Here is a 25,832-nt window from a genome sequence, read left to right as displayed (position 1 = left end):
GTTTCTATGGAATTGATTTTTTTCCTTGCTCTTCCTTATGTTAATTTCTACCTGAGTGGCATTGTGGTCAGAGAAGATACTTTGTATTATCTCAGTGTTTTGGATTTTGTTGAGGCTTGCTCTGTGGCCTAAGATGTGGTCTATTGTGGGGGAATGTTCCATGTGCATTTGAAAAGAATGTGTACTTTGCACCTGTTGGGTGGAGTGTTCTATATGTGTCTGTGATGTTAAGTTGGCTGATTAGCTCTTCTGTATCTCTGTTGAGTTTCTTTCTGGATGTTTTGTCCTTTACCGGAAGTGGTGTGTTGAGGCCTGCTATTATTATTGTGGAACTGTCAATTTCTCTTTTCAGTGCTGTTGGAGTTTGTTTTATGTATTTTGGAGCCTTGTCATTAGGTTCGTAGGTGTTTGTTATGGTTTTGTCTGCCTGATGGGTTGTCTTTTTACTCATTATGTAATGCCGTTCTTTGTCTTTTATGGTGGATTTTGTTTTACAGTCTATTTTATCTGAAATAAGTATTGCCACTCCTGCTCTTTTTTGGTAGCTGTTTGGTTGATATTTTTTTTTTCCATCCTTTGATGTTAATAAATTTACGGCTTTGTTTCTGAGGCATGTCTCTTGTAGACAGCCTATTGATGGATCCTGTTTTTTTTTTTTTTTTAATCCACTCTGTCACTCTCTTGTCTCTCTATGGTTGTATTTAGGTCATTTATATTCACTATAATTATTGATAGGTGTGAGTTTATTGCTGTCATTTTTTTTTTTTTTTGTGGTACTGATGTTTTCTTTTTCTTCTTACTCTCCTGTGCTGAATTCCTTTTATTTATTTTTTTTCCATTTCTTTTATTTTTGTAGATTTTATTTTTACTGAGATTTTTTTTTTCTTTATTTTGATGAGTAGTTTTGTTAACTTCCTCTGTGTTTACCTTGAAATTTATCCTTATCTTCCTAGGTTTGAACCAGTCTTTTATTACTTGATATCACCTTGCCTTCCTCTTCATTAGAAAGTTCTGTACCTATACTGTTCATTCCCTTTTATTGATCTGACGTTGTTTTCATTTACAGATTGACCTCTCTGGTTCCCTGTTGTAATTCTTTTGGTTTCTGATAGTCCTTGAGAGTTCATTTCCTAGGCTGGTATCTGGCTGGTACAATCTTGCATTCTAGATTCAGGCTGTCGTCTAATGATGTTTGTTCTCAGACTGAATGTCTTCCCTTAATAATTCTTGTAAGTTTGTTTGGTTTTTACATATTCTCTTAATTTCTGTTTATCTGGCAATGTCCTAATTTCACCATCATATTTGAAGGAGGGTTTTGCAGGATATATATTCTTGGTTGGCCATTTTTTTCTTTCCCAAGGTTTTATATATGTAATCCCATTGCCTTCTTGGCTGCATGGTTTCTGCTGAATAATCAGAACTTAGTCTTTATTGTTTCTCCTCTGTATGTGACTTTTTTTTTTTTTTTTTTCCTCTAGCTGCTCTCAGGATTCTTTCTTTGTCCTTAGTTTTAGCAAGGTGATTATTATATGCCTTGGTGATTTTTTTGGGGGGTCTATCCTATATGGGGTTTGTTGAACTTCTTGCTTGGTCTGCTTTTCATGCTTCATGGTATTAGGGAAGTTTTCTGTCAGCAAGTCTTCAGTGATCCTCTGTGTGTTTTCCATTTTTGCCCCGTTCTAGAACTCTGATCACTTGCAAGGTTTTGCTTTTGATTTTATCCCACATAATTCTCAGGGTTTCTTCATTTTTCTTCATTCTTTCTTCTGATTTTTCTTCAAAGTTGTATCCAAGTGTTTGTCTTCAGTTTCACTGATTCAGTTTTCCATTGTTTCAGACCTGCTCCTCAGCCCTTCTATGACACTGTCAGTTTCTGAAATGTTGCTGTTTATCTTTTGGATTTCTGATTGTTGTTTTTGTATGATTTCTAGTTGTGAATTTATTTTGGCATTTTGTTCCTGCATTATTTTCCTGAATTATCCTGTTTTTTTGTTTGTATTTTCCATGAATTTGTTTGCCTTTCCCATGGATTTGTCTTCATTTTTGTCTGCTTTTTGCTTCAACTCTTAGATAGCTCTGAATATTAGAGATGTGAATTCCCTAATGCGTATTTCTAGTGCCTTTTCTTCTACTGTTTTATTTTGGATACCTACTGGAACCATCCTGTCCTGTTTTTATATGTTTTAATATTGTCTGCTGTCTTCGGGACATTCAGTAGTTACTTTCTTTGTTTATTGATTGTAGATGTTTTTGTTTCATCCTGCTTTTTTATTTTATTTGGTTATGTCCAAGTAGGTGGGCTGTGTGTTCTTTGTTGTTTGGTCATCTGTGGGTGCAATAATTTTCACCTTCTTTTCCAATGGGCAGGGCCAGTTGCTCAGCTATGATGCAGCAGGTCAGGTCCAGCTGACGGGGAGGGGCTGGGATGGGTTATTGTAGCACTTACTAGGGCTGACAGGGCGTGCCGGGAATCAGTGCAGGGCAGGTTCCAGTAGGTTGTGCCTGTGCTGTTCCAGGGTGTGATGTTCAGTGCATGGTGCAGATAGGCAGGAAGGAGGGGTGAGGTTGTGGTATGTGGAGCTAAATGGGTATGGGAAAGAGGAGAAAAGAAACAGGAGCCAAAAACAAACAAAAAAGTGCTAAGAAAGTTTGCCATTGGTGGAGAGATGAGAAACCAAGATATGAAGAAAAATAAAAAGGGAAAAGGAAAAATAAATAAAAATTAGAAAAAAGAAAGGAAAAGAAAAGTCCCCAGGGTTCCCACTAGCGGGGTTGTGAAGGCTGGGGACATGGCTTCTAGGCTGTGCAGTACAGCCTGGCTGGAAGGAGTAGGGATGTCACACAGCACCAGGTTCTCAGGAGACAGGAAAAGAGGTAAGTCTAGAGAGACGAGAAACAGAGAAATGAAAAAAGACAAAAGGGACAAAGAAAAAGAAATGCCCCCAGGAATCCCACCAGCGCGGCTGCGCAGAATGGATGAGTGACTCCCAAGCCGTACAGTACAGCCCGGCTAGAAGGGGCTTCCAAGCTGCGAAAAGAAAAAGAAGACAAACCAAACAACAGAACACAACAAAACAAAGCAAATCAATAATAACAACAAAAAAATTCTCATGAATCCTACCAGTGTGGTAGTGCGAACTGGGGAAGCAGCTCCCCCGTTGAGTGGTGCTTCATAGCCTTTCAAGAAGCAAAGATGGCACATGGAGCCAGATGTTTGAGAGATAGGAGGGGAAGGTTGTGAGAGGCACCGAAGAAACCAAAAGAAGCGGAGAAAAGCAACACCAGATAGAAACCAGTGGCACCCCAGGAGCTGGCCAGTGTGGACCGGGTGAATTCAAGTGGCACAGGGCTGAAGCCAGTGCCTCCTGGCTAAGAGACTGCAGCCAGTGGGATGCAGTAGACGCCCATGGGCTGGGGTGGGGGAGGGGAGGGGAGTGAGTGGGAAGAAGAGTGGAGGGTAGGAAAGCATATATTGCTGGTTACTGGGTGCTCTGTCTCCTCCTGGGAGTTCCTTGAAGCTGCTTTCTCATACTCCCTGTACGCCAATCCTCGATGTGGGCAGGGGGAATCCAAGTGGCATGGACCCTGCACTTCCTCACCAGCAGAGCTACCGCAGCCAGACAGGAAGCGTCCAAGGTGGGAAAGCATGTATCGCTGGTTACCGGGTACTCTGTCTCCTGCTGGGAGCTCTTTGAAGCTACTTTCCTGTACTCCCTGGCTGCTGATCTCTGACAGGAGTCCAAGATGGCAAATCTGTGCTGCGTTAGTTGCTGGGGGCGGGGGGGGGGGGGGTGTCTCTGTGCATGTCTCTCCTTGCCCTCTGTTCTCTGTCAGTTTCTTATTTCATTTAGTGCTTGATTGAGTTCTTTATCTCTTAATTTGATGCTTAGGGTTCCAGGATTGATGTTTGTCTCTGTTTTACTTAGTTTTTCGGACTTTGCTGTAGAGGGACGGCACGGTGCTTCCCTCTGTAGGTCCATGTTGGCCAGAAGTCCCTGGAATTCTTTTTTTTTCTTTTAATTGTACTTTAGATGAAGGTTTACAGAGCAAACTAGTTTCTCATTAAACAATACACATATTGTTTTGTGACATTGGTTGCCAACCCCGCGATGTGTCAACACTCTCCCCTTCTCGACCTTGGGTTCCCCACTACCAGCTTTCCTGTCCCGTCCTGCCTTCTCCTCCTTGTCCCTGGGCTGGTGTGCCTATATTAGTCTTGTTTTGTTTTATGGGCCTGTCTGATCTTTGGCTGAAGCGTGAACCTCAGGAGTGACTTCAGTACTGTGTTAAAAGGGTGTCTGGGGGCCATAACTCTCAGGGTTTCTCCATTCTCTGTTAGACCAGTAAATCTGGTCTTTTTTTTTCTGAGTTAGAATTTTGTTCTACGTTTTTTCTCCAGCTTTGTCTGGGACTCTCTATTATTGTGATCCTTGTCAGAACAGTCAGTGGTGGTAGCCAGACACCATCTAGTTGTGCTGGACTCAGCCTGGTGGAGGATATGATACTTGTGGTCCGTTAGTCCTTTGGACTAATCTTCGTATGGATTATTTTTTAAACAGTATAGTATTTATATGTACAGTGATGTTTCTCGCTTATTTCTCACAGGAAATAGTATATATTTGAAATGTATATAAATTTTTTACATTAATACCTGTATTTTTATTTCACTGAGCACATTAACAAAAATACCATTAAAACAAAAAAATTGCTTGATAGCCAATTCTCCTGTGATGAAATTTCACAATGTCTTTAATAATCCCATTACTGCTGTTTATCCCTCTCAGTGGGCTTCTCTTTAAAGAAGGTTGTAGAAACCTTGCTAGTTCAAAGGCAGGGAGCTTCATCCCACTTTTTTTGGTGTTCTTTTGGGGACGGATATTGTCAGCAGTGGGGAAGTGGTCAAGGTGCACCGTCCTAAGAAATTGTATCCTAAGTGTCTCAGCACTAGAGAATTGAGATTTAACTCCCTCACCAATGTCATAAATTGATATGAATGTGCTTTCTTCTACATATGGATTCATTGGGGCCAGTGATAGCTGGTGAATTTAAAGATGGATTACTATCAAAGTCACAGAGTCAAAGGATTTGTGAACTGCAAAGGGCCTTATAAATGAAGGGCTGTCGGAGTGGAAGTCTTAGTTAGAAGATGAGTTCAGTGACTATTGAAGATTTGAGTTCTAGGTAAAGCAGGTTCTGAGGTTACTGAGTCAGGGCGCCAGCCATTCCAACCAGGAAGTGAGAGATAAAGCAGGAGAAGGCTCGAAACTTCCTGAGATAGGAGAAAAAACTGCTTCGTAGTAGAAGTTATCTTAGGGCATGAAGAAAACAGAAATGAAAAATAAAACAGCCTTTATTTCCTCTTATTAACATGAATGACGTAACGATAGCGATTACAAAAATAGAAACCTTAAATGTAATACTTCTTTTAGAAGTATGATAAGCTTATTTTAAAAAAAAATGTGACTAAATGATTTGTATTCTATTTCTGAGCATAAAATTTAAACTTATTAAAAAATCATATGTATATATATACGCAAACACATACACACATATGTATATACATATTTGAAAAAAATTTCTTTCTTGTTATCTAGAGTCTATGAAGGTTTGAAAGGGCCAATGAGTATTCTCATCATTGAGGCATTCTATGGAGGGTCCCATAAACAGCTGGTGGATCTGCTCCAAGAAGAGTTAGAAGACTGTGTCCTTTATACCCTTCCTGCAAAGAAATGGCACTGGAGAGCACGGACATCAGCTCTATATTTCTCTCAGAATGTTCCCATCAGTGAGGATTACAGGTAATTTGAGCTTAGGATGCATGTCTGTCTTGTTTTTAATGTACCTGTCATAAGGGTCTTGCTTTTATTGGCATCTTTGAGAATCCCACCAATTATGGAATTGGTCATTTGGCCATGGTAGATGTTCCTTAAGAGACAGCAGAGCATCCAAGTACTGACACTTCAAGGGCACCTGGTCAGCAGTAAAGTGGCCTCATTCAGAACCTATATTCCTCTCTCATTTGTTCTGTGATTTTATTGTATATATGTGAGATTATTTTGGCCTGAGATGGGAATTGATTTTGGGTGCATTGGTTTATTTGGTTCCATGGCCACCAATGCCTCATTTAGTAAGTATGCTATTTGAGTTTATTATGTCTAAAATATACTAGGAGCTAGGGTTGAAAAGATGCATATGGCTAAGTTCTGTGCCCTCACGGGCCTTAAAGACTATTGAAGTGGAGATAAAAACGCAAGTCAAATGAGAGCATGAAAGACGGAGAAGTTGATTTTGACTGTGAGACTGAAGATGGCTTTATAGAGTTGGAAACTTTTGACTTGTTCTTGAAGGATAAGTAGATTTCAGGAGACACAGACCTCAATTCTGAATTCTGATTTGAGAGAAAGTGGAAACTAAGGTTGACCCATTAGAACACACTGAAAAGATGGATGAGAAATACTGGCAGCATTTTTAGGGAGAACATGTAGAATAGAACCCCCCCCCATCCCTCCCAGAGGCCTCTACTTCCTTATGCTGTATTCATGTGTATTGCCATGTGTCTCCTGATTCTGAGATCATGGAAGATTGCCCTACTGTGGTTTTTACAAACCTGCTGTTCTTGCCATTCTGGGCCCCTCTGTGTAGGATTGCATTGGTTTAGGCAGGGGTGGGGAGTGCCAGTCTGGTAGTTAATAGAGTTTGAGCAGACAGGTTATTAAAGGAAGGGCATGCTGCAAGCTTCAGTGCCCACCTTGGCTTCAGCAGCCATACCCATCTGCTGTTTCTAAGATGGAGCAGCCACAAGGGAGAGAGCAGCTCATGATTTACATGTAGGCTGCTGTTCTTAGTAGTAATTTGAGGGGTTCAGAGAATAACCCACTTGGTGGATGAACACTGTGCAGCATCCCTGAAAATCCAGATTGTTAGATGACTCAAATCATGTTCTTGGGATTTTACAGGTAAAATGTTGTTTTGGTGCATATTGAAAATTTTGTATTTTTTTCAAAATCTAAAGGATATCTTCTCTTCCATAGCGTAAATGTTTTATATTCTGATATTGACAAGTGACTGTTATTGATTCACCAATAGTATGAGAATTTCAGTGACTATATCAATATAAAAATTTTAAAGACAATGATAAAATTATTGCTGTGTTAAAATCTGGCTGTTTACAGTTGCTTTCATATCTCCTATAATTGTGTTTTCTAAATGCCAATGTATTATGTTACTTAAGTAATCCAGTTGACTTTATGGCACAATTTCATTTAATATTACCGTTTGATATCATAAATTTCTACAGTTATTTCAACATTAAAGTGAACCTTTTCTGTATCTCCTGTTTGATTTCATTTTGATTATATAGTTTTTCCAGAGTCAATTTTTTGTATGAGAGTTGTATAATTGTAGATAGCATGCAAACAAACACTTCTGTGCATTTGGGTCTTCACCCCCTTCAAGGCCTGAAGCCGTTGAGAATAAGTATCATGTTGCTCTTTGAAGCAGTCCTATGTGAGAGGTGGATTTCTGAAAGACCATAATGTAAAGTTTTACTTCCTCACAGCTGTAACTTTCAGTGCCTAACAGTGGCATCTATGATCTTTCAGGGTCAACTGTTTAAGCTGTAGAGTTAACACTTCACTTGAAGACATACCTCACCATTTTAACTTATAGTTGTAGTTGACCAATGATAACTTATTTTCTGTCTACCAAATATCTTTTTCAAATACTTGTGGAACAGTAACAGCAACTTCAAAACTTCCAGTAAGTTAAAAAAAAAAATCTCAATCCTCGACTGAAGTGCAAGAATAACCTTTAGTTAATACTAGATAAATTTGATCTCTGTGGAGACATTTAAAGATACTGAAAGTTTTTGCTTTCTAGTTACTTATTCTGTTTTACATTTAACAAATGTTGTCATCAAAATTCATAAAGGTAAAATGATAAAGCACCTGTATTGCTTACTGTGTGAAATTAACTCTGAACAAATAGGGATGTGTCTGAGGAGAAAGACCTTGAATGTAGGTACATACATTATTTTTTCACAACTTCTGTACATGTAGTTGATACTGTTACAAGTTTATTATCTGGAAATATTAAAAAGGAATAAATGCTTTAATGTAATTAACCAATTTGATGCTGTTTTATCTTGACAGCTGAAAGAATACACCATGATTCACATTAGAGCTGCTCAATTTTATTATAGATTACAAAAGCTTAATAAGTTCTTTTTCTCTAAGTACTGGGTGATTATTGTCATTCTTACGTTATGTTAGAGCTTTGCCTTCTAGAAACTTCACAAGATGCAGAAAAGGTTTCTGGTGATACGGCATGAAGGAAGCACTTAAATATTGTATTCTGAAGTGTAGGAATCATTTGTTCCAGGATCCAGCATTTCTACTACTTTCTTAGAACATACTTTAGTATAGGCATCAAGGCTATTTCATTCATTTTTCTTTCTGCCATATTGTTACTGAACTGAAAGAATCACTGTTATTTAAAATCATTTATTCACCCTTAACCGGTTGCCATCAAGTTGATTCCCACTCATAGCAATGTATAGGACAGGGTAGAACTGCCCCATGGAGTCTCCAAGCAGCACCTGGTGGATTTGAACTGCCACCCTTTTGGGTAGAAGCCATATGTCTTAACTACTACACCACCAGGGTTTCCTATTCACCCGTAGATGCTTACAATTACGTTTTTTGTTTTGTCAGGCATTGTGGCAGATACTGATCATTGTCTACTTAATAGCCTTTATTCCTGGTTAACAGAATAACATTTTAATTTGGCATGGCTAAGTACCCAGCCCCTGGAAATGAGCACGATTGACCTAACTTAGTCATGACGATCCCATTCTTCTTTGCCAAATACTCTTTTTCTCAATTTTCCTTACAACTAGGATTGGTCAAAGGAGCTCTGGTGGCACAACAGCTAAGCGCTCAGCTGCTAACTGAAAGGTTGGCAGTTTGAAACCACCCAGTAACTCCATGGGAGAAAGACCTGGCCATCTGCTTCTGTAAAGACTGCAGCCAAGAAAACTCTGTGGGGCGATTCTGCTCTGTCACATGGGGTCACCGTGAGTCAGAATCGACTCAATGGCACCCAACAACAACAACATGGTTGGTCATAGCACCAACTTCTGGCAGAGCAGAGTTAAGTGGAAGACTTCTGGGGGTCTTTCTGGGAAAGTGCTGCCTCTTCTCCTTAAAAAAGGAGAGTGCCATTTGAGGGAAAAAAATTTTCGTTTTTTTTGCTTTTCCCTCTCCACAAGCTTTGCAATTGCCAAACCTTCATTTGAATGTGATTGTGATGTCTGAAACCAGGAGGTGACAAGTATGAGGACAAAAAGCCTCCATTGTCAAAATTGACTGCTGGAAAGTTGGAATGAGCTTGGGTTAGACTTCCCTTTTGAACTATATAGTTACCTAGTTAGCTGAAAAACCCCTTGTCTCTAAAACATCTATATTCAGAAATGCTTTATAAAATATAGCATTTCTTTTTAAGTCTATAGCAAAGTAAGAGAATTCTGTAGGGTTCCAAATGAAGAGGGATCTGAAAATTACAGTGGCAAGTTGGCTTTGAAGTTGTGACTGCCTAATTTTTATAAATGGCTAAATAAAACATTCTTAAAATATGGTACAGCTGTAAATAGAATGAAGGAGCTTTGCATTTTTACTCTTATGGAAAGCTCTGCAAGACATGTAAGTGACATATTAAGCGAACAGCATATTACGTGCTATCTTTGATAAAAAGAAAGAGGGAGTTTAAGAATGAAACAATGGAAGAGTACACTGGAAATGAATAAAAACAGTGTAGCAGAGGCTGTCAGTGCCTTGACCATATCCCTCAGACCTTTAGGTGTGCTTGGGTTCAATTCTTCCTGCCAGTGTCTGCAGCTCTTTGCCAGGGGAGCAGGCATCTCTGCCAGAGCATGGAGCAGGGTGGGAGCAGTCCTCCACACATGATCATCACCTCTCAGATTTGGTCATTCTGAAGTGCGTGCAGGATGGAAATCTGTAACAAAGATCCCCCCAAATCCTATATATTAAGGACTTTTTAAAAGCATGATTCTAAATAACTCATGGGTCCAAGAAGAAATTCTAATGGGTATTAAAAAAATAGAACTGAATGGTAATGAAAATATTATGTATCACAATGTGGGAGGCTTCTCGAGTGACAGACTCATCCACATCCTCTTTAATAAAGTAACTAATAAAGTTATTGTTATTATTGTTTGTGATATGTAAACCAAACCAAACCCAACACATTACCATCGAGTTGATTCTGACTCACAGTGACCCTGTAAGACAGAGTAGAACTGCCCCGTAGAGTTTCCAAGGAGCAGCTGGTGGGTTTGAACCGCTGACCTTTTGGTTAACAACTGAGCTCTTAACCACTGCACCACCAGGGCTCCTTGTGGTACGCAGGGCTTTCTAAAGCTTGTGGCCCAAGGCAGGGCCCCTCTTACTTGGTCTAGGAATAGTACTGGGAAGGAAAGAGCTAAGGATAAGAATAATAAATAATGAAATTGACCCAGACAGAGCTGGAGATAAATGTAGAACAAAATTCTGATTCAAAAAGATAGACCAGACTTGCTGGCCTGACAGAGACTGGAGAAACCCTGGGAGTATGACCACTGTACACCCTTTCAGCTCAGTAATGAGGTCACTCCTGAGCCATAGATTGAGGAGGCCCATGGAACAAAACAAGATGAAAGGGGCACATCAGCCCTGGGACAGGGACTGCAAGGCAGGAGGGAACCCAGCGTTGAGAAGGTAGTGTGTTGACATGTCGTGGGGTTGTTAACCAATGTTGTAGAACAATGTGTGTACTAACTGTTTGATGAGAAACTAGTTTGTTCTGTAAACCTTCATCTAAAGTACAATAAAAAAAGAAAAAAATGAAATTGAAAGCAAATATATAACGGAGATGAACAAACTAAAAGTAGTCATTTTGAAAGAATGAGATAGATAAACCACAGGCACAATTGATTTTTTAAAGAGGCATAAATAGTTTTTGGAATTAAAAAAAGAAGAACATAACTACAGATACAGCACAGATCAATAAAAATGGGAAATGCTCTGAATAACTTTATGCTAATACATTTGAAAACTTAGACAAAATGAATAATTTCTTAGAAAAGCGTAACTTACAAAAACTTCTCTCAGAATGAAATAGAAAGCCCAAATGGACCTATAATCATTAAAGACTGACTCATTAGCTAAAAGTCTACACGCTAAAAGACAGAAGCTGAGTGTTTGTGCTGGCTTGGTTTGCTTGCCTCTTTCTACACTTTTAGTACTTGAGATCAAGTGTCTTTATTTTTTTAGGTTTTCTATTACTTGTAGCCATACGAATCCCAAATGTTAATAGGTGTTGATTATCATTATATCTTTTACTCCCTCCCACCTTTTTTTTTAAATGTCCAAGATGGGACAAGGAAAGCAAATATTTGGATAGAAAATAAATCAAGTAAAAGCTCCCTTGTGTCAAATAACACATAAAGTGAAATTAAAACTCAAGGTGAAATTGGATTGTTGATAATTCTATTATTATTTGCTATTTTCTTTCATGGTACTATGACTGAGGTCTTTCACTAAGCAGTTCTCTGTCACAGAAAGTGTAATTTTTTCTCTTAAATGAACTATTCCTATTGAAACATTTAATGTAACTTTCTTTGAGACAATGAACATTTTTAGCTGATATGTATGTTTGTTGTTTGTAGCTAGCCCTTGTGAATGAGGCATAGCTACCTAGTGGGTACAGGTGAACTAATAAGGGAGCTGGTGGTTTCTTTAACAGTTCTCATTTGCAGATCAGTTGTATAAGTCTTACTTTGCTTGGCAGTTATATCTTGTTTTGAATTTTTATTTTTGCTTGTTAAATATATCGCTTTTTGAATAATTTAACAGTTTTAATCATAAAGCACCCTCTTACTAAAATATACCTTTCTCAATAATTTAATACTGTTTTAATCATGAAAACACTTTTTTATTAGTGTGCACCACGGTTATGAATATGAAAAGTGTAAATATGAAACTGTAAAAGTTAAGAGTATAAAGAATTAAGGGTGATTTAATAAGAAGTGTGTAGGCGAAATATTGTTAGGGCATTCATTTTATGTTACAGTAACTAGAACAAGATATAATATGATTAAATATTAATGATTGTCATGGATTGAATTGTGTCCTCCAAAAATATCTGTCGACTTGGGCAGGTCATAATTCCCAGTATTATATTATTGTCTACCATTTTATCATATGATGTGATTTCCCTATATGTCATAAATCCTGTCACTATGATATAATAAGATGGATTAACGGCAGTTGTATTGATGGGATCTACAAGATGAGGTAGTGTTTTAAGCCAGTCTCTTTTGAGATATAAAAGAGAGAAGTGAGCAGAGAGACATGGGGACCTCATACCACCAAGAAAGCAGTGCTGGGAGCAGAGCGCATCCTTTGGACCTGAGGTTCCTGCTCTGAGATGCTCCCAAAAGACTGATGACAATGGCCTTCCTCCGGAGCCCACAGAGAGAGAAGGCCTTCCCCTGGAGCTAACCCTCTGAATTCAGACTTCTAGCCTGCTGGACTGTGAGAAAATAAACTTCTCTTTGTTAAAGCCATCCACTTTTGGTTTTTTCTGTTATAACAGCACTAGATGACCAAGACAATGATAGTAAGTAGTATTTTTGAACACTTGCCATGTGCTAGACTTACTACAACTCAGGAAGGTAGATATTGTTATCCTGGTTCTACAGAGAAAGAAACTGAGGCTTAGAGAGTTACTCACACTAAGTTACTCAGCTAGTTAGTGATGGAAATATGATTGGAGCTCAAGGCTGACCAACTGCAGAGGCCGTATACTGTTCATTCTTTTTAAGCCCATCCTCTTAACCAGAAAGCTGTCTTAATTCCCAGCTGAAGCAGGGTAAATTAAACCTAAGTACCTCTTGATTTAAATATATATTTCTGGGTTGTACTGTCAGAAGAGGGTATAGTGCCTCTGGTGATCCTGAGAAGTATTATAGTTCTTGAATCTTCTTTGGAGGCTGTAGGCAGGACACCAAGGGCCTTTCTAGGTCTGTGATTCTACGGTGGTCTCATTTTTCCTCAGCAAGTATCTCTTTAGTTTCAGCTCCAGAAGTCACAGGTCATTTGAAATTTCCCCTTTTAAGGCTTTTCCTTAAAATCCAAAAGAGGAACTACATATGATGCTTTTTAAAAAATAGGGTAGGCCCAGGACTACATAAATAATACTCCTCTGTTTAGGGTGCTCCTGTGTCTTACAGGGTCGCTATGAGTTGAAACTGACTCGAAGGCAGTGGGTTTTGGTTTGGTTTAGGATGCTCAGTACCTGCCATTCCCAAATTACCCTGAAACTGGTATACCATGAAGTTCTCTACTGGTATGCCATGAACTTATCTAGGAGCAGTGTTGTGTTACAGCCTAGCTCGCTTGTCTTGTATCTTTACCAGTTGTGTGCATGTCTTGGGGTTGGGATGATGCTCAGACGCTGTGTAAATATTTTTGCTGTATCCCATAATCTCATCAAGACCTTCTCCATGGCTGTAGCCTAGTCTACAAGCTTCCCTAGTCTGTGCTGCCTTGTAGGATTCTGATTTGGTTTATTTTTATACCAGCCTCGCTCTCCTGTCTAGCCAGCACACATAGCAGCCCTCCAGTATTTGTACAACCCTTCAGGCTTCCTCCATAATATTTCATCGCAGTGAAGTCTCCCCTGATTGACAGTATTGTTAGCTTAGCCGTCTGGATTTTATGTTGAAAATGGAGCTGACCACAGCACTGCAAGAAATACAATAATCCTGCAAACCACATACCTTACCAGTCAGTGTCTGTTTGTCTGCCTGTCTCTCTCTGTCTTCCACACATGCACACACATATGCACATACACAAGAATGACTACACTTTTAATTACTTTAATTCCAAACTGGAAATTAAACCTGTTACCATGCTCCCTAAAGGATGGTTTTCAGGCTTTCATCTTTTTCACTTTTTCTTTGTGTTCCTTTGCCAGTGCTCTCAAGAAGTAAAATATTCGAGTGGCAAGGGAAAAAAAAAAATTCTTGCTGTGGAGTTTGTAGTTTATTCTCACCACAGGCTGCTAATTCAAAAGTGTTGGTATGGTTAGTAGCACATACTGTGAAGCCACTGTTTCTAAGGAGTTAAGCACTGCAGTGCAACGTCAGGTGTGTGTTTTTAATATCCCTTCTAGCTTATTTTAAAAATAAAACACTACATATGTAAGATTCTATACAGCTCCCCCCACCACCCCAGGTAATGGACACAAGACACTATTTGTAACAGACTCTGCTCCTTAAAGGCTTCTAGGCTACATCTCCCATCTATTTACCCTTTGAAATTTGACAACTGTGTTTTAAAAGACAAAGGGGATGCTTATTATACCAAAAAAAAAAAAAAATTATTGTACAGAGGGGAGAAAATCATTATTTTTGTTGACTAGAACAGAAAAGGAAAAAAGAAAAAAACACACGCACCCTCAGACGGATGCAAAATATACTACTGTATAAAAGAGCTGTAAGTGTCGAGTACAAACCTGCATACGCTTTTATAAGTAACATGCTCGTTTTTTATATAATAATGGAAACTTCAAGTCTGACCTCTCCTTGTTGGGTGCTGTTGAGTCAGTTTTGACTCATAGCGACTTCATGTGGCAGAGTAGAACTGCCCCTACAGGGTTTTCTAGGCTGTAATCTTTATGGGAGCAGGTCTCCAAGTCTTTCTCCCATGGAGCGGCTGGTGGATTCGCACTGTCAACGTTTCAGTTAGCAGCTGAGTGCTTAAACATTGTGCCAAGTCTGACTTTCGAGCCCTGCAAATCTAGTCGTTTTAGGTGTTCAGCATCTTCCTCATAATCTCCATAGCATGGAAAACACATTTAGAAAGTGTGAAAAGTATTTTAATTGCAGTTCCATTCCATTTATTTAAGAAAGTTTTTCTGCTTTTATTAAGATCTTAGTCAATGAAATATATTTGCTTCTGCTACTGTAGGGTGTTGCACAGGTATCAGTCTCCTACTTGGTGATTTCAGGCCTCCAAAGCTGCGATGTCTGGTGCCATAGTGCTTAAGAGCTTGGCTGCTAACCAAAAGGTCAGCAGTTCTATCCACCAGCTGCTCTGGAAACCCGGGGCAGCTCTACTCTGTCCTATAGGGTCACTGTGAGTCCGAATTGACTGGACAGCACCTAACGATAAGAACAACAAAAGCTGTGATACGGATAATTTGTTGCTCTTTCCTCCCCTTAAGCCTCCACTTCTAAGGATGCTTTCATGCTCGCTTATTTACTTGGGATCAGGTTTAGCCTCCTTTGTTCAGCTTTCACATGCATTTGAGGCAACTGAAAACACCATGGCTTGGGTCAGGTGCACCTTAGTCCTTAAAATGACATCTTTGCTTTTCATCACTTTAAAGATGCGTTTTGCAGCATAATTATTGAATTGCTTAGAATAATGGAAAAAGAAATTTTTGATGAATAGGGATTTCTTTTTTTGCTCTCCCATCCTTCTGCCTTTTCTGGACCCAGAAACCAAGAAATTTGCATTATTGGTGTTTTTCAGCTATTCTAAGATTTCTACTGGATATTGTTATTTTTGGTAGTAAACTTTTAAGATACTGATTGCATCAAAATTTGGCAAACTGGAATATTTACATTCTGTTGTCACCTGTTTTACATTATAGCAAAATAGTTAATACTTTCTTACTTGCTTCAAAATTTAGGGCTTAGGCGGCGGGCATTGATAGTTACAAAGTTGGTATGTCTTAGATTTTAGAAATAATAGTAGTAAATATCTGAAGCAATATGTTCCACCCTAGTGTTTTTGTATTTTTGTTTTATATTTTACAATGTGGAGGAGAGGGGTGGAGGGGAAATCCCTTCTCTCCAAATTTATCTATATGAGTCAACTGAAGTCTTCCTTCTAATAGAGTGTAATGAAATGGCACTATCTGAATCATTTCCACATTTGCAATTTTGAATATTCAGTTTATATTCATCAACATTCACCTACATATCTGTTTTACTTTTTGATTTGTCATACAATTTTTTTTCAGATGAGAAGCATATCTAACCAAGAATGACTTCATTTTTCATAAACATGGAGTGTCAGTTGTCCTCTCAGTTATTTTGTTTTACTCATACGGTATTTGTTCGCAACTCCAAACCACAGATTAGACACATCGATAGTGACTAATCCTGACTTACAAATAGTAGCCCACACAGTGTGAATTCCTTCAATGTTTGGACATTCCTGGGAACATATGACAAGCCTTGATTTTTCTCTAGTGTACTTACTAGGCCTATTATTACATAGTAGCTCTGAGGGAGGAGAAAAGAGCACTGGACTAGAAGTCAGACGACCTGGGTTCAAGGCCCAGTTCAGCCACTCACGTATATAAAGGGCAAATCACTCTCATTCTATACCTTCATCTGTAAAATGATGAAAATAAAAATAGCACTTTCCCCATTTTCTTCAGGGTTAAATATTGTGAGTATCAAATGAGATAATGTTTCAAGAATATTTTGTTGTAGTGTGCTGTTGATCTTCATTCTCTGTCCTCCCCTCGTGAAGCTAGAGGAGACCAGAAGCCTCCACCAAACCATTTTTACATATGTAAGCAGGAGAGTAAGAGGTTATAGTAGTCTGAACTGTTTTAGTCAGACTGTACTCTTCTTGTGTGCGACTGATATGTTCTGCCTTTTTTTTTTTTTAAGTTATTTAATCTTTAGCCTTTGGTTTATCCATCTATTTTAAAATGTGAGTAGGAGAGATTACATAAGAATTAATGCTTTAATAAAAACACAGTGTTTAAAGAGTTTTTGGCCCAAAGCCACACTGTCATGCTACACTTGTCTTCAGTTACAGGTGGTTGGGAGTTACAATGATCGAGTGGGAAGAGGTGATAGAGGGGATATTATTTGTGGATTTTTGTTCTCTCCTTAATTTATTCTTATTTTGGTCTGGCATCAATTTTGAGATGAGGAAAGTTTAATTAGGCAACCCATAGATTCTTTCAGTGATTCTTGCTGCTTTTTCATAACAAATTTCCATTTAGACAGTGATTTAAAATACGAATGTCAAATCTCCCGTCTCTCCCAAGCCCTGTATGGGACACTTGTTCTTTTTCATTTTGCAGTCAGACTGCTAGTGCCCCTGTGTTTGAGAAGGTAAGGAAAGCCTGGTGGTAGTTATTTCTAATCAGACGTGGAGTCAATAAAAGTCATCTTTTTTTCTCACCAGCTGAACCAGCTAATGCTGAAAAAGGCGGCACTAGCAGCAATGAAATATTATAATGGGCAGTAATAATGGATTAAAATAGTGGTCATATTTATATTTCTGTAGTTAGAAATGCAAATTAGGAATATTTCACCATGCATTTTCTTTAGCTAACTTTTGAGTATTGCCTGCTATTTTGTAAGACTCTTTGCTGGGTATTTGACTGAAAAGTATGTGGAAGAATGCTCTGTTTAGGATTAAAGATAAAATGGAAGATGGTTGAATTGCACTCAATGGCAAGAGGTTTTTTTTTTTAAATTGCCTTTTAAAGGAAAGGCAACATTTCATGCTAGTGATAGAGTGATTATAACTGTCTAACACAAAGTAGTTATTTTACATATACAGCCTCATCTCTTGGTTTAAACCCCAAGGAAAAGAATTACGTGAATGTCCGAGCAAGCAGAAATTTCTCACATTAATTTTAATAAAATAATAACATCTGCACATTGTAACTTCCAAAAATATTGGATAAATGAACAAACAAACAAAAAAACCTAAACCCTTTGCCTTCAAGTCAATTCTGACTCATAGCGACCCTATAGGACACCGTAGAACTGCCCCATAGGGTTTCCAAGGAGCACCTGGTGGATTCAAACTTTCGACCTTTTGGTTAGCAGCCATAGCTCTTAACCACTATGCCACCAGGGAAATCAATGTTCTAAAGTATTTTCTTGGAGTTGGTATGAATTTTAGTGAGCATAATAGAAGTTTCTTTCCTCGTTCATAGTAGAAATAGCCATTTCAGGTCAGCAGTGTCATTGGCCACAACCTTAGTGCAGACTGTCTTTATAAATCTTGTCATAAAATACTGATAGCACTGTATGAAATATAAAAACTTTGGAAAAGTGTTATATAAATTAGTTTTGTATTCTCTGTAAAAATAGACTTTCCTTCTTATTTCTTTCAAAATGTTTTGAACAGAGTTTAGCCTTTACTAATTGGGGCTGAAGGTAAAATATGCTGCAGCAGAGGTGGAGAAATATGTCTGATTAGCTTGTTGCAGAGTGTAATGCCTAACCTGCTCATTTGACATCCCTTCTCTTTTAGATACTCTTTCTTTTAACCAGTAAAAGAAGAACAAAAAAAAAAAGAAAAAACCTATTGCCATTGAGTCAATTAAACTCATAGTGACCCTCTAGGACTCAGTAGAAATCCCCCATAGAGTTTCCAAAGAGCGCCTGGTGGATTCAAACTGCCGACCTTTTGCTTAGTAGCCATAGCACTTAACCACTACACCATCAGGGTTTCTAATAAAAGACTAAACCTTAAATAAACTAACACTCCCAATTCCTCATGCCTCCACTCTCTAGTTGCTCACCTTCCTGATCATTCTAAATCCTCATTTCATCCAGCCTTCACTTGCAGTATTTCACCAGAGCAACTCACTAAGTAACAGACAACTTTGAATAGCTATTAATAATGCTTTACTTTTTGTCATTGCTAAGCAGTATTACCTTTTCCATGATTCTTGGGCAATATTAGTAACTCAGAGGGAGTGATCAGTCTGTGAGCTGATGAATGGAAAAAAGTTGTAGGTAAAGGAGCAGAAAATTAACTCATAGATTCTTGAGCAACTGAAATTCAAAAGCAAATATCCAGAGTGTACTCATTGCTGTTGATTTGATTCCAACTCAGAGTGACCCTGTAGCACAGGGTTGAACTGCTCCCTAGGGCTTCCGAGGCTGTAAATCCTGTGGAAGTAGACTGTGACATCTTTCTCCTGCCTAGCAGCTAGTGGGTTCAAACTGCCAACCTTCTGGTGAGCAGTCGAGCACTTTAGCCATTTCACCACCAGGGCTGCTTATCCAAAGGATACTTTAGGGTTATTTTGGTGTCTTAGGATATTTAGTATTGACCTTTACTTGAACTTTTATAAGGAAAGATCATCAGAAATATGCTCACAAAATGTTATTATTTCTAAGTTCTCGGAGGGCAGAGGCTTTGTCATTTTCACCACTGTATTCCCAGGGTCTGATTCTTAGTGTTCAGTAAATATTTTTTGGCTGAATGAATAAATAATGATGGTACTAAGAAATATCAATAAAACTTGTAAGACATGTACTTTTTGCTCTGTGCAGTATTCCAAATGTTTATAAACAGATAACAGATATACAGAAAACACTAATAGCTTATTTTCTAGCCTTTACAGATTAGTATTTAGCAAGTGATTTACATACTTTACAAGGTTATAAGTTTCATATTTTCCTTTTCTTCTGTCTTGCATGTTTTACCCATTACAGCCACCTGCATATAGTAAGTGTTTGTTGCTTTTTAAAATATCTGTGTGAATATTATGCTTTAAAAGTAGAAATACTTCTTGCATGTTATGTAATTACCTGCTCAGTACGGTGGACAAGAAAGCTTTTCTAGTGGCCTACACTTCTTTCTTTTGGATTCTTTGATGTTAGTTTCCATGAGTTTGAAACACACTAGGCAGAATTTAAAGTCACACATAGGAGCTAAACAATGGGAACACTGAAAATTCTTTTTCCATGATACAGTGACAGCATGCACAGAACTTAACTGTTTTATTAGTCACTGACAGAAAACTTTTGTTTGGGGAGTACAGATACAATCAGGAAAATGGTTCCATTAGACGTGAACTTCTTATAGGGTGTTACAACCCAGGACCTTTTTGGACTTGTACAGATTTTGATAAGAGAACAGAAGAGTGGAGGAACAATAGTGATTTATAATCTCCGGTGTCTACCTGTTGGCTTGGCAATGATGCCAATTTACATGGTCTGATTTGTAGAAATAGTACATCACCGTTGTTTCAGGTACTATTTCTTAACGTCTGTGGCCCTTTTTGGCACCTCAGTCGGGCACACTGCTCTGCTTCACTGCCCCACCATCTCCCCATCCCCAACCTGAATTAGAGAGCAGTCACAGGGCCGCCTCTGACACGGTGCCGGTGAAGCAGAAGCCCTTAGGCAGCTGCGTTTTGTATCACTTGACCCTGCTCTCATGACTGCAGCTCACTGGGGCTGAAATAACACATGACCCAGAGACAGCCAAATCACAGGTAGACAGGTAAGGTATAACATGAAAAACAGCCTTGAGAAAAAAATCGTTTGAGCTAATTGGATTCTTTTTCTGGGGAATTTGAATGAAGAAATATAGATGAACTGGGGCCATGAGTGATGAGACTTGTAGGCTGAAAGTCTGAAGGTAGGGCCCAGAGTGGGGTCATGTGCCGGCTGAACTTATTTGGGAGCAGAAACTATCAGTAAGCAGAAGCAGATAGAAGGAAACAGAGCAGGTGCACAGAGAGATGACATGAGAAAGATGCCTGGTGTCCTATGTGAAGGAGAATGTGGTGAGAGTAGCTGGTCCCCAAGCCTCTTTCAAATGGTGTTTCAGTGACCATTTCAGCCCTCAGAGGATATTTCATTACAGAAAACCTCATTTTATTTGAGATAACATGTGACCTCTGTTTTAGATTTCGAAGGGCCTGATTTAATTCTTATTAAGACATCAATGATTGCTAGTGGCTTGTTGTGTTATCCCAGCTAAGATAAAGTTCCTGAAATGTGTATTTTCTGGATATGTTGATTTTATCCCTATTTTGTTTGTTTCCTCTGTTTCAGTCATGCTTATAATTTTTATGAATCAGTTTTCATGAGTAAAAGCATTGTAGGCATCACCTTGATTCAGTTATCAAAAGGTTTCAGTGACTGCCAATTATTCCAACAAATAATTTCTTATTCATGTGGTTAAAAAATGACCTCTAGATGCTTTCCTTGGCACAGTTCTATCTATCATACATATATTCTCTATACTGGTCAAGATAAGTTGTTTATTATAGGCACAGTAGTTTCCTACTTTTTATAGGAAAGAGTGGCCTTGCTGTACCCTGGTGCCAGATGCTGTTTTGGCTGTCAATCCAGCATTCATTCCTGTCTTTCTTCCCATTTAAAAAAAAAAAAAAAAACCCATTGCCATCGAGTTGATTCCAACTCATTGTGACCCCGTCCCATCTGGAGGAACCGTAATTTTGTTTCAGGCGTTTATTCTCTGTGTTAGGGGACTGCTTCCCTGGGCTCTGGGAATGTTCATTAGTCACTGAACCATCTTGGTGATGACACAGTCCATGCCGTTGAATGAGCTATTCACCTGCATGTGTTGCAACGCTGGCAAATAAGATTTAACGGGAAGGCCAGTGGAGGACTCTGGAAAAGATGTTAGGATGAAAAGAGGTCAGCAAGGAGAAGCTTCCCCTTTAGTGCTCAAACTGCCTGGGGGAGAATGTGTTCTCTGAAGCTGTGACAGGCAGCATGCAACTGGGAGGACAAGTTTGAGGACAAAAGCCAGCATATTAGGTGAGAAACGACTCGATGGCACTAGTTTTTTTTTTTTATATAAGAGAAGAAAGCACTTGAGTTCTTGGTGACTGGGTTGTGCCACTGAATTTACAAGTCCTGGAACCATCTTAGGGCCATGGTGGCGCAGTGATTGAACGTTTGGCGGCTAACCAAAAGTTCGGCAGTTTGAGTCCACTAGCCACTCCTTGGAAACCCCATGGGGTAGTTCCGATCTGTCCTGTAGAGCCACTATGAGTCAGAATCAACTCAGCAGCAACAGGTTTGGTTTTTGTTTGGAACCATCTTACATTCAGTCTTATTCTGAGGTGAGATAATGCACAGTATTCACTCTTCAGGTCTCTTTTGATTGGGTATTCTGTTACATCGAGCTAAAATCATTTTTTTCTTCTACCAATTAAAAGAACCTTATTATGGAAAATTTTAAACATATACAAAAGTAGAGGGAATAGTTAATGCATCTAATTTATCCATTAACAACTATAAATAAAAGGCCAATCTTGTTCTATCTAAACTCCACCTACTTTATTCCCACCCCAGATTATATTGAAGCCAATTCCATTCTGTTTGTCTCTCTGCATATTTTATTACATTTCTCTAAAAGATAAAATCTATTTAAAAATAAAATACAACTGTAATACCATTATCATCCCTGATAAAAATCCTAAATAATTCCTTAATATAATTAAATACGTCTAGCCTTAAAATACTGTGGTCCTATTATATAATAAAGAAAAGAGAAGAAAATCTCCCAGAGTTTGAATCATGTTCACAACGCTGTGTATGCAATGGTATATCGATAGAAGGTGCCCGCAGAGCCTAAGTGCAATGCTCCTTGTTTAAGAAATGACTTAGTGGCTGACTTAGTGTTTTTAAAGCTTTGTATTCACTCAGGTTTTTATACCTGTATCTCACCGTTTATATCGCACTGTGTGTATGATACCCCCTGGGGCTGTGCAGAACAAAGCTTCTGCTGTCCCACCTAGTAGCCCCCTCTGTGGATGGGTCCTGGGTATCTGCATTTGTATTTAAATTTTCTACAAGCGTTGCTAATGTGCAACCCAAGTTGAGGATAACAGTCTAAAGTATACTATCTGAGTTTAGTACGAATAGCAGTATTATCTTTTATACCTTATCTTTACCAGTTCAAGGTTATAAGTATAAAAATAATTCAGTAATTCTGTTAGCTTTGTTTCACTTAGTGGGTATTTCCTTGCTTTTTGTTTCATTATTTTTAAGGGATAATTATAGTAGTATGGAACAGTCTGTCTACATAAAAGCGTATTTAAAAGGTTAAAGGTTCTTGCTGATTAAAGAAAATACTAATTGGACAGATTGTTGCTTTGTATTAGTAATTTTCATTATTTTTTAGTAAGGTCAACAACAATTTTTTCACAAATATTGCGCTTTTATGCTTTTCATGATTTGAGTGACTTATATTGAGATGAAATTTTGGGGGGGATAGCTGACTATGCTTTGATCTAGAGGTGGGATAGAAACATGGTGTACGTAGTTACTCTTTGCAGTGTCAGAAAGTTGCTATTATAAAAATCTTCCGTTTTTTTTTTTTTTAAGTTTTGGTATGTTCTTTCTGGGTTGTTATCTGTGCAACAAATAAAGTAACGCTTTATGTCTGTTATAAAAATAAGTTTTACCAAATAATAGTATTATAACTGTCAGTCCCCATTCCCAGTTTTCACACCTCTAAATCCTGCACACACATACGCACGCACGTGCATATGCACACACTCATACATACGCTATGCTTACCATTTACAAAGGGGTTCAGCATAATGCAATTTTGTTTGCATGCTTTTATGATAGATTAGTACATTAAATCTCACTTTATAGAAAAGGAAACTGGCATGTTTAGAAGTCAAATGGTTTTGTCTATTGTCATACAGCAAATTAGTGGTAGAGTTGGTTAAGAGAGTTGCTTGTGGCTTATCCCCTTGAGAGTCACTACTTTTCAGTGTCATGAAAGCTTAAATTAAAAAAAAAAAAAAAGTTAGGTGTCGCCAGCCTTTTCGTTTTACTAAGACAACGTATTTCTTGAAATACTTCAAACAACTTTCTTATTTGTCTGGCTATCTCTTGCTGTACTGGCGTGAAGAATAGAAGAATCTTTGACCAAAATCCTAGAATTTGGTGTGTAATATGGTTCCCCCTATTTTCTAGGGCTTCAGTAAATTTTCTTAAATAAAGCACTCTGCCTGGTACCGTTAGGTACATGCAGTAAAGCCTTAATATAATCATTAATTCCGGAACTAGAAGAAACTAAGAAATCACATAACCCAGTCCTTCCGTGTGATGTTTTATCTTTAGTTTATAGATAAGTCAGTAAAAAGTTTGAATGATTTGACCAAGATCACAAAGACAGTTAATTATGGGTATATGGATAAAATGTTCATCATTTACCCCCTAGTATAGAGTCTTTTCTGTGATAATTTCCTTTTTTTTCTTATAAATAAGTGCCTTTGGATAATAATACCTGACATTTAGGTGATATGACAGATATTAACATAGTTAGGACTTTAGAGTTCTTCTAATCAAACTGCTGTCATTTTACAGCTGAGGAAACGGAGGTCTGAAGAGGTTAACTGCGTTGTTGAAAGTCAGAGGTAGATGATGACATTTCAGGTTCCTGAGTGTTTAGTATGGAATTTTATGAAGTGAATCTAATGTGGCAAATTTTGATAGCACCTGGAGGACATGGATAAAAAAATCAATAACAGGCTTGAAAGTAAATACTGAAAGAACTTGAAGTAATTTAAAGAAAAAGGCAAGGGATGATACAATTAATCAATAATGTTGTTTCTTGCCACTAAAAGCAGATGGGGAAAGACAGGTTTGCCGTTGATTTCCTGCTGGAGAGCCTGACAGTGGGATTGTTTGGAGTTGTCATGGGGAATTTGAAGAGGAATGAACTGTACCCTCCTCATTCAAAACTAAATATGAACAAATCCCACGCACAGATCCACGTATTAGTTTGGTCTTAACCTGTGAAAGTTTTTTTCACATCTATGGGTTTGCATGCTCAGTCCACATCCTTGCTCCCTTTCAGAATACAACTTTAAATTTGTTTTACAAGAAGGGACTTCCACCCTTTACAGTTGCAGTCTTTGAAATCCTTGAACCTGTGGTTCCTCAGTGCCTGGTTTTTGTATCTGTTCCTCTTATTAAGCAGGAGATGATATAAGTGGTGGCACTCAAATCTCAAATATTCAGATTCGAGCATCATTTCCATACCTCACATTTCCTGTAGATGGATTAAGATTGTGTGTCTCCAGCAGGATCTTTGATGCCTTTGAAGGATGAGAGTAGATGGTGTACTTCAGTACAGTACTGCCTGATCCTCTTCTGTTCTTGTCATAGCTTCAGCTACTTGATGGATTTTTTCTGGCTATGAATGAATATCATATCTGAACTGATCTGAATACTTCCTGTCGGGTAGCTTCTATAACTAACTTTTTTCATGTACTGGTTGCTCTGCTACTGTACTGGCACAATTATGCTGCCTGCTTCCCACTTGTATGTATACAACTGTCTGTCCTTTTCTGTGCGATATCTTCCTTATAGGTATAGCCTTTCCTTTTCATAAATACCAGCAATTACAAACTCACAGGTTATGTTTTACTTTGTTTTAAAATAATCTAACCGTTTTGTCTCCCTCAGGCTTTTACAAGTGATCTAAAATGAAAAACAAACAATTAAGCCTTGCTTGTTAGTGGCTGTATATGCAAGTGGCGTTCCTTGGCTTGGAAAGGACAGTAGTTGGCAATCCACAAGTCTTTAAAGTTGCCACTTCCTACTGCAACCAGTCAGAGTTTCCTAACACCAAAGTTTAAAATTTTAAGGCAGTGTCTCTAGGAACTTTGGAGGAGGTTATGGTTATCAGCAACATTTCTGATTGTCAAAGAGGGCAATAGTGGTTGAGTGGTAGAATTCTCGTATTCCATGCATGAGATCTGGCTTCTAGTCCTAGCTGATATACCTCAAGTGCGGCTGTCACTCATCTGTTAGTTGCTATGATGCTGAACAAGTGTCACCAGATTTTCCAGACAGATTGGGAAGAAAGGCCTGACCATCTGTTTCCAAAAATCAGACAGTGAAAACCCTATGGATGACAATGGTTTGGTCCCACTGTGCATAGGGCCACCATGAGTCAGGGGGCTGACTCAATGGCAGCTAACAAACA

General features: G+C 38.4%; 1 protein-coding gene across 29 annotated transcripts in view; it reads left to right on the top strand.

Moving 5' to 3' along the window:
- The window catches only part of GTDC1 (glycosyltransferase like domain containing 1), a 513,355-nt gene that overhangs the window by 131,432 nt on the left and 356,091 nt on the right, over positions 1 to 25,832 (top strand). For all 29 annotated transcript variants that reach the window (XR_007517814.1, XR_007517811.1, XR_007517819.1 and 26 more), the window contains one exon: positions 5,595 to 5,798. Coding sequence is in view for 19 of the 29 variants with exons in the window: in XM_049887128.1 (XP_049743085.1) it covers positions 5,595 to 5,798 (204 nt within the window). In the remaining 10 variants the exon portion in view is untranslated. The remainder of the gene's footprint in view (positions 1 to 5,594; positions 5,799 to 25,832) is intronic.

This window comes from Elephas maximus, chromosome 6 (genome assembly GCF_024166365.1).
Source record: "Elephas maximus indicus isolate mEleMax1 chromosome 6, mEleMax1 primary haplotype, whole genome shotgun sequence".
NCBI classification, from domain to species: domain Eukaryota; kingdom Metazoa; phylum Chordata; class Mammalia; order Proboscidea; family Elephantidae; genus Elephas; species Elephas maximus.
The sequence above is the reverse complement of the archived record's forward strand: the minus strand, read 5'-3'. Positions and strand labels throughout refer to the sequence as shown.